At 42.7% G+C, this 16,579-nt stretch overlaps 1 protein-coding gene across 3 annotated transcripts in view; it reads left to right on the top strand.

Moving 5' to 3' along the window:
• The window catches only part of ZDHHC6 (zDHHC palmitoyltransferase 6), a 108,767-nt gene that overhangs the window by 27,510 nt on the left and 64,678 nt on the right, over positions 1-16,579 (top strand). For 2 of the 3 annotated variants that reach the window (XM_089653084.1, XM_089653085.1), the window contains exons 9-11: positions 2,943-3,088; positions 4,796-4,845; positions 5,927-13,061. In XM_089653084.1, the coding sequence (XP_089509210.1) occupies positions 2,943-3,088; positions 4,796-4,845; positions 5,927-6,027 (297 nt within the window). In that variant the 3' untranslated portion in view covers positions 6,028-13,061. Of the gene's footprint in view, positions 1-2,942; positions 3,089-4,795; positions 4,846-5,926; positions 13,062-16,579 lie in introns of those variants that run through there. The other variant, XM_089653086.1, reaches the window with a different exon arrangement.

The following is a 16,579-nucleotide window of genomic DNA, read 5'->3' on the forward strand; positions in this document are numbered from 1 at the left end:
AGGCATTTATCGGTTGGAACAATAAACCGATGTGACAGTCATAACAGAGGAGAGAGGGAGAAAGAGAGGAAATAAAGGGGGGGGTGCAGTAGGAGAAGGAAGGAGAGAAAAACAGAGGGAGGGAGGTAGCAAGATACCCATGGCCTCCAAACAGCTTGGAACGTTCTCAGTGAGTTTCGCTTGAAATTTTTCCTGCATGAGAACATTGTTGGTCCTAGACTTAGTTTCACAAAGGATAGGGTACGCAGTTGCCAGGTCTTCACAATTGTTTGTTTTTCTGTTGTGAAAACTTGCAGCAGTAATTTGAAGGTGTATTTGTTAATTGCAAACAAATTAAACTTACCAGCTAGCCTGCAAAAAAAAATAAAACATTTGCCGGTCTAATGCCCTGTACACATGATGAGAATATTGGACGAACGATCGCCTGCTAGTCTCACATCGAAAGTGAAAAGGTTACTAAAGATACGAAAATTCTCCTATGAAAGAAAAGAATTTTGAAAGTGATGTCATATATTGCGTTGTATTTATATTGTATTTTCAGACGACTTCTGTACTGATTAAACGAAAATCGTATGATCTAGTATCGAACGAGAAAAATTTTTGCGCTTGTCCCTTTGGATATTGTCGTGCGAATTGTCGTGATCAGCTCTCAAAAGCTGTGTACTAACGATCCGATTATCGGATGATCGGTCCTCGTACGAAATTTTCTTAAAGTGTGTACGAGGCATAACAGTCCATGTTAAAACGGAGGGTTTAGTTGCTCATATTTGCAAACCTATGTGAAAGACACAGTGCCTCACCAAGGCTCCTCTGTATTCTGTGACCCTATCTTTGTTTGGTGAGCCTGCAAGTTGGAGCACATATAGCAGTGGGTAAAGTAAGGGCAGGTTTGCCTGGACCCACTCCTCTTTAAAGGTACAGGGACACACTGAACGCCATGCAAAAGCACAATGGCAGCTGAAGACATCCAATATCTGCTAACGTCAAATTCAGCCGAAAGGCTGTGCAGATAAGTAGCAGATATCCCAGTCTATAACTAGCCTTTGCAGTAAGGTACGCAGAGAAGGGCATATTTTTTTTACCTGGTGGCTTAAGGTTATTATCTTTTTGTTTTTAAAAAGGTATAATTTTAGAAGCTTATATTACTTGTTGATTCTGCCAATTGGGCCAATTCCTTTTTCACTGTGGCTACATTCTCTCTCCTCCCTGGAATCTGCACTCCCTGTAGCCTAAACTACAAGCCTCTGAAGCATTGTGCATCACAACATTGCACAATTTGTATTTTTGTCAATAGCATTATTACTTATTATTTAGACCAAGAAGAACTGGGGGGGAGGGGGCTCTGTTGGACCTTGCGGAATCCTGGACTAACAGCATCTCTGCTTGGAAGTGGTATCCAAAGGCTACAAGCCAGAATTTCAATCTCTGCCTCTGCCCTGCTTTATGTTAACTTTTCCAGCCTCTCCGCAAAGACTTTTATTTCTCCATGCTGCCTGGTTAGACCCCCTAGTGCATAGCGGTGTTAAACCCAAGACCAAAAGTGTAATATATTGCAGCTTACCAATCATTAGATGTGGTGGCAACATTGGGATCTTTCCCCCTGTTGTCACCTGGTTACCTCCTGTATTAGAGTGCTCCTAGGCTGAATGACTGAGCATGGGGGGGGGGCTATTAATTGTAGCTTGGCTTCAAATTGTTAGTGTATGTAAATCTGATAGTACATCCAACACCCCCCTTTTCCTAGACTGACAATGCTGACAGCAGCATTGTCAGTCTAGGAAAAGGGGGGTGTCGGATGTACTATCAGATTTACATACACTAACAATTTGAAGCCAAGCTACTAATACTTTTAAAAGCAGTTATAGCAAACAGTTTTTTTTCCTTTTGTATTAAAGGTTTTGCATAAATATAAGCACCCCTGTCATTGTTAAATGGTTTGTCTCGTGCCTGCAACTTGATACATCTGCAAGAGAGTTTGTTCTTTTGAAATACAACAGACTTACTGGCTAAATCACCATATTAAGAAAAAGAGCCTAACAAATGAATGCAACTGTCACACCTAAGAATTGGTAATATGCAATATAATAATTGTTTGCTTTTGGGTTTAATACTTCTTTAGACCACTGTCAAATGAATCTGGGTCACAGCAGTACAGAACTAAGTGCACTTCTGTGACCCAAATGAGAGGTATGGCCAAAAAAGCTTTAGTCATACCAGGGGCGGACTGACAACTCATGGGGCCCCCAGGCAATAGGGGATCATGGGGCCCCTATGTCCTTGCCCATACTCAAAGCACACCCAAAAAAGCCTATAAAAGGTACCAGGGGCATTTCATGGGGCCCTCTACTGACCCCCGGCCCTCTGGCAGTTCCCGAGTGCTCGAATGGTCAGTCCACCCTCTGGGTCATACTTCTCCTTTTAACATCTGTTAGCTTAGCTCTTCAAAGATCACTCTTCGAACCCATCAGAGATATTCCCGTCTACTTGGACTGACAAGGTGGCCTTTCTTGTTGCAATCACTTATACTATACCAGTGTCTGAAATAGCAGCCTTATCTTGTAAAGGGCCCTTTTTGGTTCTCCACAAAGGTTGTCTTGAAGCCTAGAGCCTCCTTTCTTCTAAGATTGATTTTACATTTCTTCTAGTCAGGACATTGACAGAGAGATGGAAGTCAGACTCCTGTGTCTCCGAAGATTTTCCTCCACTGTTTGGATGTGATATGAGCAGTTCAGGTTTCCCTCTCAGCTACAGATTTCTTCAGACCATGTAACTCTCTCTTTGTCACTCCTGAGGTCCTCTGAGGGGACAACCTCCTAAGTACAGGGGCTATTTGGTGTTGAGATGACTATGTTTTGTTAAGTTATATTTCAAATGCTATTGTGGTTTTTTTTTTTTTTTTTTATGATTCTGTATTTCATTTGACCTTTCTGCACTTCCTCCAGGTACGATACAGAGCTGTAGAGAACTTCAGTGGCGCATGCTGCCCTATAACCAAAGGTATTCGAACCTTCTTTACCACCCCATGCACGGAGGAGCCACGGATGAAGCTGAAGAAAGGAGAGCTTGTCTTGGCCACTCGAGGCTTGAAGTATGTTTTGATCCATTCAGGGTAACTCCACCCAAAAAAAAGGAGATCCATTTTGATAGAAGTTAACCCCTTAATGTAGAAAGGAAACCTTTAGCCCTGGCTCACACTGATGCAATTGCTGGTGTGTTCCAGAATGCATGAAATCGCATAACAAACGAAATAAAATGGGTTTCTATGGAGGCCGTTCACATATATGCAGTGTGATTCTGATGCGATTTTAAAAATGGGTTCTGTGTGGGTTTAGTGCAGTGCTCTACATAGACTTGAATGGAAATCGCTTATCTGTGCTAAGATAACACGATTCCAGTAGTTTTCTGCCAGTCTTTGCTTTGTTCTTTCTCTCCCATCCCTGGTCCATGTCAGGAAAAAGAGAGAGCGAGAGATTTGCTGAGAATGCTGCCAAACCGCATCAGAATGGCACCTGAATCACTGAACAACCACTCCTTGAAATTGCACTAAAACCAGGAGGAAAATCATATGCATCTATGTGAACCTAGCCTTATGCGTGAACCTAGTTTTGCAGTTTTGGCATTTATTTATAAAACTGTGCATATCTTTGCAACTACTTGGTATATCCAGTAGAATTATACCATGTCTTAGTAGTCTCTTTTTATGGTAAATGTTAATGAGTAACTCATGATTTTGCCAAAAATCGCAAAAATGCAATCTGTTTCAGCTTATCCATCCTTGGATATGGTATCTGCCTTTTTTCCCTCCCTTTATTTTCATAGGGTGATCCTACCAGTAACATGGTTGCTGGCCTATTATTATTATACAGGATTTATATAGCGCCAACAGTTTGCGCAGCGCTTTACAATATAAGGGAGACAGTACAATTACAATACATTTCAGTACAGAAGGAATAGGAGGGTCCGGCTCGTGGAGCTTACAATCTAAAGGAAGAGGGAGGTGATACAAAAGGTGATAACTGCGGGGGATGATCTGACGGAGGTGATTCAAGCACAGTTCTTAGGTGGAGGTGGGGTAGGCTTCCCTGAATAAGTGAGTTTTCAAAGATCGCCTAAAGGCAGACAGGGTGGGGGCTGACCGGACATACTATGGTAGGGAGTTCCAGAGAATGGGAGAGGCTCTGGAGAAGTCCTGGAGGCGAGCGTAGGAGGAGGTGATGAGGGAGCTAGAGAGGAGGATATCATGGGAGGAGCGGAGTGGGCGATTTGGGCGGTATCTGTGGATGAGGTTGGTGATGTAGCTAGGGGCAGTGTTGTGGATGGCTTTGTAAGCTGTGGTTAGTATTTAGAATTTTATACGTTGGGTTAGTGGAAGCCAGTGAAGGGATTGGCAGAGAGGGGCAGCAGTCGCTGATCGGTTGGTAAGGTGTATGAGTCTAGCAGCAGCATTCATAATAGACTGAAGGGGGGATAGCCTGTGTAACTGTAGACCAGTGAGGAGGGAGTTGCAGTAATCAAGGCGGGATATAACCAAGTCGTGGATAAGTTGTTTTGTGGTGTCGTTGGTCAGGAAGGGCCTAGGCTGGCAACGCTTAGTTACTCATATCTGTACAGGAGCAGCATTGTCTCCCTAGGCCTGGAAGTGTGCTGACAAGTATTAGGACTACGTAACATTATATATTTTTTTTTTTTTAGAAAGGTTTGTATTTTTTTTTCTAATGGTTTCTTTGTCATGCTGTTGCATTAGAGCTACATAGTGCTTAGTGGGGTAGTCATTTAAGTCTTGTGTTTTTTGCAGGCACTGGATGTATGGAGACAAAATCTTTGAGGGTGATGACTTTTCACAAGGTGGGTATTTTTTATCAATTGAAAACCGAAAAAAGTAGCTTGGTGTTTATTTTGGTTTGTTAAGGTGTTGCGGACAGCGGCCTGTATCCACTTACTTAAGGGTGAAGAGGTATTGATGGTGGAGCGTTGCAGGCCAGACAACTACAAAGCGTAACTGTCATGGACAGAGGTGCGTATCCACTAGGACAGGGGTAGGCAACCTGCGGCATTCCAGCTGTTGCAGAACTACAAGTTCCATCATGCCTCTGCAAGTCATAGCTGTAACTGTCAGTTTTGTAATGTTGCAATGCCTCATGGGAAATGTAGTTCCACAACAGCTAGAAAGCCGCAGGTTGCCTACCCCTGCACTAGGAGAAGCACAGTCCAGATGATGCAAAAGCATACTGGAGGTGGCATGGAGACACCAGTGTCACAGAGGTGCATGGGAGCACACTGGAGGCACAGGGGTGCTTTTGTAAACACAAGGGCCACAGAGCACATCTGGAGTCACGGAGCGCTGGAGGGGCTCATTGGAGGGTGGTAGGCAAAGGCATATACTGTAGATGGCATGGGGTTGCAAATTCGTAACAGCAGCAGTAGGCTTTGCTAAGGCATAGTGACATGTTGCTGAAATGCCAAGCCATGCATTGCTTCAGAATATAAAGATGCACCATTCAGAAGAACTGCCCCTTGATTGGCCATGGTGCCAGCACTCTGGATGAAACACAGAGGTGTTGACAGCCATATGCTGGAAGGAAGACCCAGTGCTAAATCCTGGGAGATTGTAATCAAGCAACTGATCAGATTGTACAGCTAAAGAGTGTAAAGGGATGCTGGGGATGTGTTCTGTTATATAGCGCTCAAGGCAGGGAGCTGGAGGCTGCTAGACGCTCCCAACAAACGTGATCATGCTACAGCAAAAAAGACTAACAGAAGGACCCAGTGATGTCATCACTGGGTCTCAAAATAGGTATTTCTTGATAATTAAATTATTTGATTGTAAAAGTTAATTGCATATTAATCAGGGGGAGGGGGAAGAAGGGAAGGTATTTTACGTGTACATTACACTACAGCTATAACAAACTACTTGTATTCTTTCCAGATGGACTCAGGGTTCGGGGCTGGTTCCCCAGAAGATGCGTTGTGAAACATGTTTCTGATACAGGATCTGACCAGTCAGACGATGAGAAGAAAACAAGATAGCCCCAGCAGACTCTCAGGCTTCACTCATCTCCACCAATTGTTTGGTATTTTTAAGACAGTAAATCCACATTTCTTCCTGGCTCTTATACATTTGTAAAGGCTGTTGATAAATTTTATATGTCATGGTGATCAAGGCTGTGAATACTGAAGTTCTGATCCCATGGAGAGATTTATTCCTTGGCCAAAAGGTTGTGGACACCTGACCCCCACATCTAAATGAAGTTGTTGGACATCATGGACATTAATATAGAGTTTCCATCCTCCCTTTGTGGCTATAACAACCTCCAGTCCTATGGGAAGGTTTTCCATGGATTGTGGAGTGTGTCTGTGGGAGTTTGTGGCTGTCTAGACAAAAGAACATTTGTGAAGTCAGATACTGATATTTATTTAATACAAGCATTTACATAGCACCGACAATTTACACAGTGCTCTACATACTATACATTCACATCAGTCCCTGCCCTCAAGGAGCTTGTAATCTAGGTCCCATCTCACGTAAACAAATGTAAGGGCTAATTATATACCAGCATGTCTCTGGAGCAGTGTTTCTCAACCTTTTTTTTCAGTCAAGGCACCCTTTAAAATTATGGACAGTCCCGAGGCACCCTTTAAAATTATGGACAGTCTTAAGGGACCCCATTCTAAAATGTGAAAAACTTTTCTAATCATTTTATATAATGCAGCAACATCCACACATGAAGGACACCCAACATTAGAGGTGATTTATTCTTCCAAAGCAAATACACTTTTGCACACTGGTACTGACTAGTATTCCAGTGTTTCTCTTCTCCCTCAGTTTTTCTCCATCACTCAGCTAACGTGACCCCAGCACTGATGGAGAAGGGCAGAGGAGGGTCAAACAAGGATGTTGTGCAGTCAACTGACATCATCAGTCAACTGATGATGTCATTGGTTGTCAGGACACAGACGGCTAGAAGGTCGTAATGGTGCACAATGAAAACCGCTGGCTTGTTTACAAGTTTTGGGCAATTTTTAGACATTTTGCCAAGGCTCCCCTGAAGAAACCTTAAGGCACCCCAGGGTGCCTGGGCACCCTGATTGAGAGAGGCTGCTCTGGAGTGTGGAAGAAAACCCATGCAAGCACATGGAGAACATGCAAACACCATGCAGATAGTGCCCTGGCCTGGATTTGAATTAGGTCTCCAGTGCTAACCACCAAGCCACTGTTCAGCACCGTGTTGGATAAGAAGGCTCAGTTCACAATCCACATTCAAATTGACTCCAAGGTGTTCAGTAGGGTTGAGGTCGTTGCTCTGAGTAGGCCACTCTAGATCGTCCACACCAAACTGGTCAAACCATATGTTTATGGAGCTGACTGTACACATGGGCACAGTTATACTGGAGCTGATAAAGATCTTCCCCAAATGGTTACCACATGAATGGAAATTCATATTTGTCTAAAATATCTTTTGTGTTCTGTAGTATTAACAGTGCCCTTCACCGGAGACACCTGAATCCAATCATTTGGGGGGGGCATCATGTAAGTAGATGTAATGGTCAGATGTCCACATCTTTTTGGTATCATGGTGTATTTTCTGACCCACAGCTGGCTTCCTCCAGTCGGCTGTTGCTTAGCCTCAAGTGGGAGATAAGAGATGGAGAGATCTCTGTACATCAGGTCTTCTGCTCAGCAAATCTCTTAATCTGCTTTAAAGGATAAGATCACCTTTCGTAACATGTTACACCCATATTCAGGTTGTAACATGTAGCATGTTACTGTAACACCCCATCCCAAGACTTCTTATTCTAATATTTCACTTCCCTGATTGTCCAGAAATCAGGAGTGCAGGAAGCTGTAGTTCTAAAGAAATAAAGAAACTTGCAGTCAAGGCATATCAAAATGCCTTGATAGTTGGATGTCACTGGGGGAGTGGGTGTTCCTAGGCAGATTGCATTTGAATGCAGACTGACCTAGGTAAAGACCACATGTGATTCTGAGCCTTCATGATTGAAAAAACTGAAATCCAATGAATGATAGGGGTGGATTAGGGACATTCAGGCTGGGGAGGAAAGAGTTAGATGATGCTGGACATCCTCCAGCCAGGAGATAAGATAGACTCTGTCTGACTTGTTTCAGTTTTTATTGTATGATGTGGGAAACTCAGTGTGCAGTGAAATGAGAGTAAGCAATTTTAGTACAGATGTACAACTGTGCAAGTCTTGAACACCTTTACCTATGCATTTTTAAGACAGACAATAACCAGTGGAGCCAGGCAGTTTCCTTCTTTTTTTTTTTTCGGTAATGATGTCGGCAATGACAAAACTACACCAAACATTTGTAGAGGTATTAGAACTTTTTCATATACATTTGTAAATCTTGAAACTGATTTAATTTTACTGGCACTATAAAGTGTTATCCAACCAATACAAGAATGCCAGGACTGTTCCAAATCTCCACTTGCTGCAGTTTCTTTCCCATTTATAGCTGTAACCTACCTCTTCCACTGCCATCTCATGTACTGAGGCTTGATTCACCTGGCCATCTGCAGTTCTGAAACTCTCTTGTCACATTTATGTGCTTAACAAGATGATGGGACGCTGTTGGTTTTCTGTGCAGAGCCTGTCTTAAACAGACACGGGGTTATTTACTAAAACTGGAGGATGCAAAATCTGGTGCAACTATGGTGAAGCCAATCAGCTTCCAGGTTTTATTACCAAAGCTCAATTGAACAGGCTGAAGTTAGAAGCTGATTGGCTCTCATGCACAGCTGCACCAGATTCTGAGTGCTTTAGTTTTAGTAAATCTGCCCCACAGTTCTCTTCATATGTGTTGGGTGACAAGTGCCTCATACAGAGCGTCACAAGGATTCATCGTATAGATCCAAAATCTAGTGGTCAGAAAAAGTATTGCCAACACGTTTCAGGGTTAAGTTTATCCCCTTCTAAAAGGTATTTAGAAATGGTTTTGACTGAAAAACTGTATAGACTCTGGAGCTGATTTCCGAGTACTCTAGGCTCCCTGGCATGTTCCAGTTCAGTTTAAATGAGAGCAGGTAAATGGCACCAGAGAATATCACCCACTACCGATGAACCAGTATCCTCCTCTATTCCTCCAGGAGTTGAGCAGTCTTAGTCCATTTAGCAAATCCACCCTTTGGACCCTTCAGCCTTGGGTTCCAGCTACCTGGCATCACCTCAGTAAACTGTCCGGTGCTAATCTACACATCAAAATTGTGTATCCACACCAAGGCTGCTGTTAGAAACAATGGGGCCCCATACAACCAACCTGACAGGGCCTCCCTCCCCAAAAAAAACCAGTTGACTATGCTTCAGGTAGGAATGAATACAGTGAGTCAGCAGTACCGATCACTCATTGTGTTCATTCAGGAGGGGCTGGGAAATGTGACACTGCCACATATGGCACTCTCCATCCTGAAGGATCCTATTATGTGCTTGCAGTTGTTGGTGGGAAGGAGAGGAGAGAAGCCAGAAGCACTGTGGGGGGGGGGGGGGGGGGCCTGGTCAGCAGGGGGAAAAGTATGGTGCATAGGGAGGGTGATGGGTGTGGCAGGGCAGCAATTACTTGAGCCAATCCCCTGTATGACTCTGCTGCAGCTGAAAGCCATCACGGAGGAGGAGGAAAAAAAGGCCAGCTTTCAGCTGCTGCAGTTAGAGCCATACAGGAGATTTATTCCAGTAATTGCACTACCCCCCCCCCCCATTCCTTCCCTTCCCTGCCACATGTGATTTACCCAGCTGCCTGGGCCAAGTACAGGAGGACTGGTGTTACCCCCTTATCCACAGCCCTGATCCATAGTGCAGTGTCTCTTCACTTGAGGTGCTGATAGAATCTGTAGCACCCAACACTTCCTAGTGTGTCAAATACCTGCATCTCCCTGCTGCATGATGTGATTTTACCTGCCGGTCAATATATTACTGCAGCTCTTAATAGACACACTACTGAGGTGTGGGGGGGAGCTACACAGAGGTAAAAAATCCAGAAAAATGTACTAGCACTTGTAACTGTTGAAAATGAAGATTCCAGTGATACAAGTAATAATGTATTCTAAATAGATGCTGTCATTGGCTTGTGTGTATTCTAATAGCACGGCCTCTAAAAAAAAATGGGCATCAGAAAAGCAGATGGTTTTCCCGATTTGCTTCTCTTGTGTCTGCTGGCAGCCACTGCCACAGAGAACAACAAAAATGTGATGGAGAGGAAACAGAGCAGAGGAAGGCATTCTAATCAGACCATGCTGTCTTTTATCCTAGGCTGGTCATACATGGTTAGTAAGACAGGGTGTGTTATCTACCACTACATAGAAAATCCAGCACCTTCTCAGGAAGAAAAGAAGCTGTGTTCCAGTACTGATTAAAATATTTATTCTGCTGTAAGAGTGGCTCTGCAGATTAGAAGTACCTACTTCTGCACAGCCCAATGATCACAGGTGATGCTGGAAATATACCTTGTATGACCAACCTTGGTCTCCCATATTGTAAACCCTCACTGTTCTCGTAACCTTCTGTGTTTTTGTCCTTTATCCATGTCATCTCAGCAGTTTCTATGTCCATTGACCTGTTTTATACACTGGGGCTATAGCACCCTCTTTTGTACCCATGCCTTATACTCATTGAGTAAAAATTATGTAGCAGAGGGTGTGATCCCTGTGGAGGTACAAATCGGCTTTTTAAATGGTGGATAATATTTCATATACCATAAAAGGGTCTGTAAAACCAACATCGATCAGGTTTGTGTAGAGACCTGCGGGTTGAATTACCTGCATCTAGTGTTTGCACCTTTTTATCTGCTTTGTGCACACAGGCTTCAGTCTTGTGTATGAGCAGTGCGTACAGCAAAGCTCTCCAGAAGCTTCGGGCAGCTTTGTTAAAGCTTTTAAAACTAACATTCTCAAACTGGAGCTTTAAATTAGCAAACATAGACCTAAATTTGAGAGCTGGATGTCACATTAAACCTTGCTGCTAGCTGGCTTTAATCAAGTTTCGAGTAGCACTAAATCCTGCAAGCAGTTTGTTTAAAGTGACAGATTCCCATTGAGCTGTGTGTTTTTAATGTATAATAAAATGAAGTTGAAGTGTGCTCTAATCATTTCGTGACCAGAAGTCATTGATGCCTAGTTGCCCAAGCCAGGTTTTTAATTTTAATTATATATTTTTTTAATTTTTTTGTAATCCTATAATTGTATGTGACAATTTACAGTATTAAACAGATGGACACGGCCAACTTGAGGTTGCAGTGCCATCTGCAGGTCGAAGTCTTATTTTGTCATTGAAGCTTCAAGCCTGTGTGTGATCAATTTGTCATAGCTGACCTAGTGAACACATGATTGGGAACCATTCTTGTTCCCAATTGGTAGTAGGGACCAGATCTTTCTGTGACAGCCAAAATTGAGAGCCAACAGCCGTGCAAAGTGGTTTTGTCCCAGGAAAAGGACATAAAGACCCCCTGTAGACTATTGGCCTTGCAGCAGAAAAAAAGTAATCTGAATCAAAATATTAGCATGATATAATTTGTTTTATAACTATACATGCCACTGGGTGTGTAAATGTTATGCAGTCCTTCTTCTAGGGCCAGTTGACATTACATGCGTTTTCAGTTGCTTTTTTTTCTACAACCAAAATGCACAGAAAACGGTTATATGGTTGTCAATGTCATAGTTCACATCAGTTCTTGCAGTTCCAGTTGCAGAAAAAAAGTAGAACACGCTGTATTTTTTCTGCACAGAACTGTACTGGAACGCGGTAAAACACATCAAAAATGCACTGGAATGCATCACAACGCACTGGAATGCACATGTCCCCATTTAAATTGAAGGAAAAGAGAGGGTAAAAAAATAACTGGAACGCGTCAAAAATGCTCATATGCAGAAACGCATCCGGGACGCATCTGGACTGTGTTTCCATAGTGCGAATCGACCCTTAAGGCCAGTTCATACTACATTTGTTTTCAGTGTGCTTTTTTTCTGCATCCAAAATGCACAGAAAGTAGGTGATATGGTTGTCAATGTCATAGTTCACATCAGTGCTTGCAGTTCCAGTGCCTTCTGGTTGCAGAAAAAAAAGTAGAACAGGCTGCATTTTTCCTGCACAAAATGCACTGGAATTCACATGTCCCTATTTAAATTGAAGAAAAAGGGGGAAAAAATGAACCAGCACACACCAAAAATGCATTAAAACCACACTGGAATGCGGCAAAAATGAACATGTTCCTATTTAAATTGAAGAAAAAGAGAGGGGGGGGGAAATGAACCAGAACGCCCCAAAAATGCATTAAAACCGCACTGGAACGCACCAAAACAGCTCATGCAGAAACGCATCCTGAAAGCATCTGGACTGCATTTCTATGGTGTGAACCGGCCCTTACAGTTTCGGTGGGGCGTTCCATAACTGGACCAGTTTACCATAAGGAGCCCCACTGATGTGATGGGCTTCTGTCAGCCCCACCCAATTGATGTCCCTTTTTATTTCCTTTTTTTTTTTTTTGGTATTTTGAAAACAAATTTCATTGCATGATTTTTGTTTTATGTTAATGTTTTTGGGCATGCTGTCTTTCAATCTCATTTAGCCCAACCAACAATTCTGTAGTGCAAGAGGCCTGTCTGATTGGGTACAAGGAGAATGTTTAGTTGTAGTCTGACAGTGTGTTAAATCTAAAGACGCTCATAAAATCAAATTTTAAGGTATATGGCAGGGTTAAGGGATTGGTGGTGATCAATACAGGATCTGTTCATAAACCATCTGTTTTGGATGGACTGACCCTTTAAGTATGATCACAAGACAGACAACAAACCTCCCAATAATCATCTTACAGGAAATAGACAACCCCAATATTATAATTTGTGGACATTCATAGGATATTGTTTCCCTTTTTTTTTATGCCAAAAAAAAAATCCCCTGTAATAAGTTGCATTATTGTGTCCTCTTATTATTGTACCTGCCTGTTGTTTTTTTGTTCTGTAGTCCCCACTTTTTTTTTTTCGTCCAGTTTCATCAGAAATATCTTTTTACAAATGTAAAGTATGTCTGTTGGTAATAAAAGACAGAAATTTTAATAAGTTGAAATGTTTCTTTTTGTACAAAGATGGAGGAAGCAATTACTTGACTGAGACAAAATGTTAGGTCCACTTATTCAATAGTTGCTCCCCCCATCTCAAAAATACACTTTGCACACTAAAACACACATACCACCTTAGGAGTGAGGATGATGCCACGGTTATTCTGACGAAATCTGGGAATGCTGATAATCTTTGCACAGAGTTGGAGCACCGTCAAAAACGGGGGATGCTCCGCATTCTCTGCAAGGTTGATGACAACACCCTTGCCTAGAGGCCACAAGCAGAACCCAGGTGTAAGAAAAGTATTTTTATTTTATTTTTTTTATTTATTTTTTTTATAAGCGTGATGTTTGTAATTTGCCAATTTTACATGTATTGGTGGGGGTTGGAGGGGGTGATTGGAAGGAGTTTAGCAAAATACGACTCGGTAGGGCTGACACCATTTAGTGCTTATGGCAGCCCACAACAGGACTTGGGATGTGCGCATTTTTGGCAGATGAATAGATTTGTTTTGTAATTGCATTCTTTAAAGGAACATGGAGAGGTGTACATTTTTTTCAGACATACAATATGAAAGAGGAGCTTTACCCATTTATTTATTTCAGGTACTTATATAGCACCGTCAATTTACGCAGCGCTTTACATATATATATTGTACATTCACATCAGTCCCTAACCCTCAAGGGGTGTACAATCTAAGGTCCCTAACTCACATTCATACATACACATACTAGGGACAATTTAGACAGGATCCAATTCACCAGCATGACTTTGGAGTGTGGGAGGAAACCGGAGTAGCCGGAGGAAACCCACGCAGGCACAGGGAGAACATGCAAACTCCAGGCAGGTGGTGGCGTGGCTGGGATACGAACCAATGACCCTGGTACTGCCAGGCGGAAGTGCTAACCATTTAGCCACTGTGCTGCCCCTACCCATAACAACTTGATTAAAAAAAAAAAATAATGTTCTCCCACATTAATAATTATGAAACCAAAATTATTGTGTGCTGTAAATTGCCTCCATCATTGCTTCTGTTTCTTCTTGCCTGGAGGCTGCCATTTTGTTGAATCCCAGAGTACCAGTAAATCTTTAGGCTGTCGGTAGATCGGCCTCTACATTTTAGGCACAGTGCTGAAAAATGGAGAGCAAGTGAGCATGTGCAGAGCAGGGTGGAACATGTACAGTTGTGTTCAAAATAATAGCCGTCTGACATCACTAACCGGATCAATCACTGTTTTTGGTAGAAATGATATTTCTACATGGCAAATAATTTCCTAGCAGGTGTAGTAGAGTAATAGAAATCCAACAGACCCAACAGTCATGACATGCATGCTGCTGATTCTGTGTAATTGAATCACTAATTGAAAGGGGCATGTTCAAAATAATAGCAGTGTGGAGTTCTATTAGTGAGGTCATTCATTCTTTGAAAAACAGGTGGCAATTATTGCCCTTATTTAAGGAAGGAAGGCAGCAAATGTTGGACATGTTGGTTACAGTGCATTTCTCTCTGAAATTCTGAGGAAAATGGGTCGTTCCAGACAATGTACAGAAGAACAGCGTACCTTGATTAAAAAGTTGATTGGAGAGGGGAAAACATAAAGAAGTGCAGAAAATGATCGGCTGCACAGCTAAAATGATCGCAAATGCTTTAAAATGGCAACCAAAACCTGAAAGACGTGGAAGAAAGCGAATAACTACCATTGGAACGGATAGAAGAATAGCCAAAATGGCGCGGACTCATCCAACAATCAGCTCCAGGAAGATGAAAGAAGGTGTAAAGTTCCCTGTGAGTACTGTTACAATTAGAAGACGCCTATGTGAAGCCAAGCTATCTGCAAGAAGCCCCCGCAAAGTCCCACTGTTGGAAAAAAGACGTGCTGAAGAGGTTACAATTTGCCAAAGAACACATTGACCGGCCTAAAGAGAAATGGTGCAACATTTTGTGGACTGATGAAAGTCAGATTGTTCTTTTTGGGTCTAGTGGCCGGAGACAGTTTGTCAGACGACCCCCAAACACTGAATTCAAGCCACAGTACACTGTGAAGACAGTGAAGCATGGTGGTGCAAGCATCATGATATGGGGATGTTTCTCATACTACGGTGTTGGGCCTATTTATCGCATACCAGGGATCATGGGTCAGTTTGAATACATCAGAATACTTGAAGAGGTCATGCTGCCTTATGCTGAAGAGGAAATGCCCTTGAAATGGGTGTTCCAACAAGACAACGACCTCAAACACACCAGTAAACGTGCAACATCTTGGTTCCAGACCAACAAGATTGACGTTATGGAGTGGCCAGCCCAATCCCCAGGTCTTAATCCAATAGAAAACTTGTGGGGTGACATCAAAAATGCCGTTTCTGAGGCAAAACCAAGAAATAGAGAAGAACTGTGGAATGTCGTCCAATCATCCTGGGCTGGAATACCTGATCACAGGGGCCAGAAGTTGGGTGACTCCATGCAACACAGATGTACAGCAGTTCTCAGAAACAGTGCGACTACAACCAAATATTCATGAAGTCATTCAAAGGAAAGCAAAATCTTCAAACATTTTTCAGTTTATATAGTGAATGTTTGAGTTTGTAAAGCAGAATACAAAAACTGCTATTTTTTTGAACAGTCTAATATTCACTTTTCTTCAATTTTTTTTAGAGGAACAACACAAATTTGATATATTTTTCTTCATGTTTTGATTTGGAATAGAATGTGTAGTGTTCAAAATGCATTTGTGTAGATGGAAATAAAAGCTATTAGAAGGATTTTGAGCTTTATTCACTTTTTTCAACACACTGCTATTATTTTGAACACAACTGTACTACTGGATTGTAAACTGTATAGGTCAATGTTTCTTACCCAGGGTTCCGTGGTGATCTACCTGTCAGTCACAGGCAGCTGACGGGTAAATTGCTAGGACACATGTAGAGATAGGCAGGCATACAATTAGCTGTAGTGCGCTGTTCCCCGCCCTCCCTTCCTGTCCATCACGGGTGCTTGTATGTGACGTCATTTTGGATGGACAGGATAGGAGCAGGGAAACAGCAGACCACTGGAGGACTGACAACAGCTGCCTCTGAAGCCGTCAAAAGAAGAAGAAATCTGGTACTGTAGTGCGGGCAGCTCTGTCCCCCACAACGTGCCCAACAGTCTGTCCCTTGCTATGTGCCGTGTCCCATGTAACGTGTCCTGTCCCATGTAATGTGCTCTTTGTCCTGCGTTGTATAACGTGTCCTGTCCCATGTAATGTGCTCTGTGCCCTGTCCCATGTAATGTGACCCACATCCTGCTCCCACATAATGTGCCCTGCTTCCCTCTCATGTTGTGTGCCCTCCTGAGCCCCTGTACCCTGGCCTACTCCCCCCCCCCCCCACTGTTTGTCTCAAGTTGGATCCAGAATGGAGCATCTCTGCATAAAAAAGGAAGCACAAGTGTCATGTTAAATAGGTACGTTTTGGTATTTATTCTTTTATTTATTGCTATTTCTAAGCCCTCATGTACACGGGACGTTTTTACAGCGGCT

The sequence above is a fragment of the Staurois parvus genome, unplaced genomic scaffold (assembly GCF_062004578.1).
Source record: "Staurois parvus isolate SC_StPar_1 unplaced genomic scaffold, SC_StPar_1.0 ptg000697l, whole genome shotgun sequence".
NCBI lineage: Eukaryota > Metazoa > Chordata > Amphibia > Anura > Ranidae > Staurois > Staurois parvus.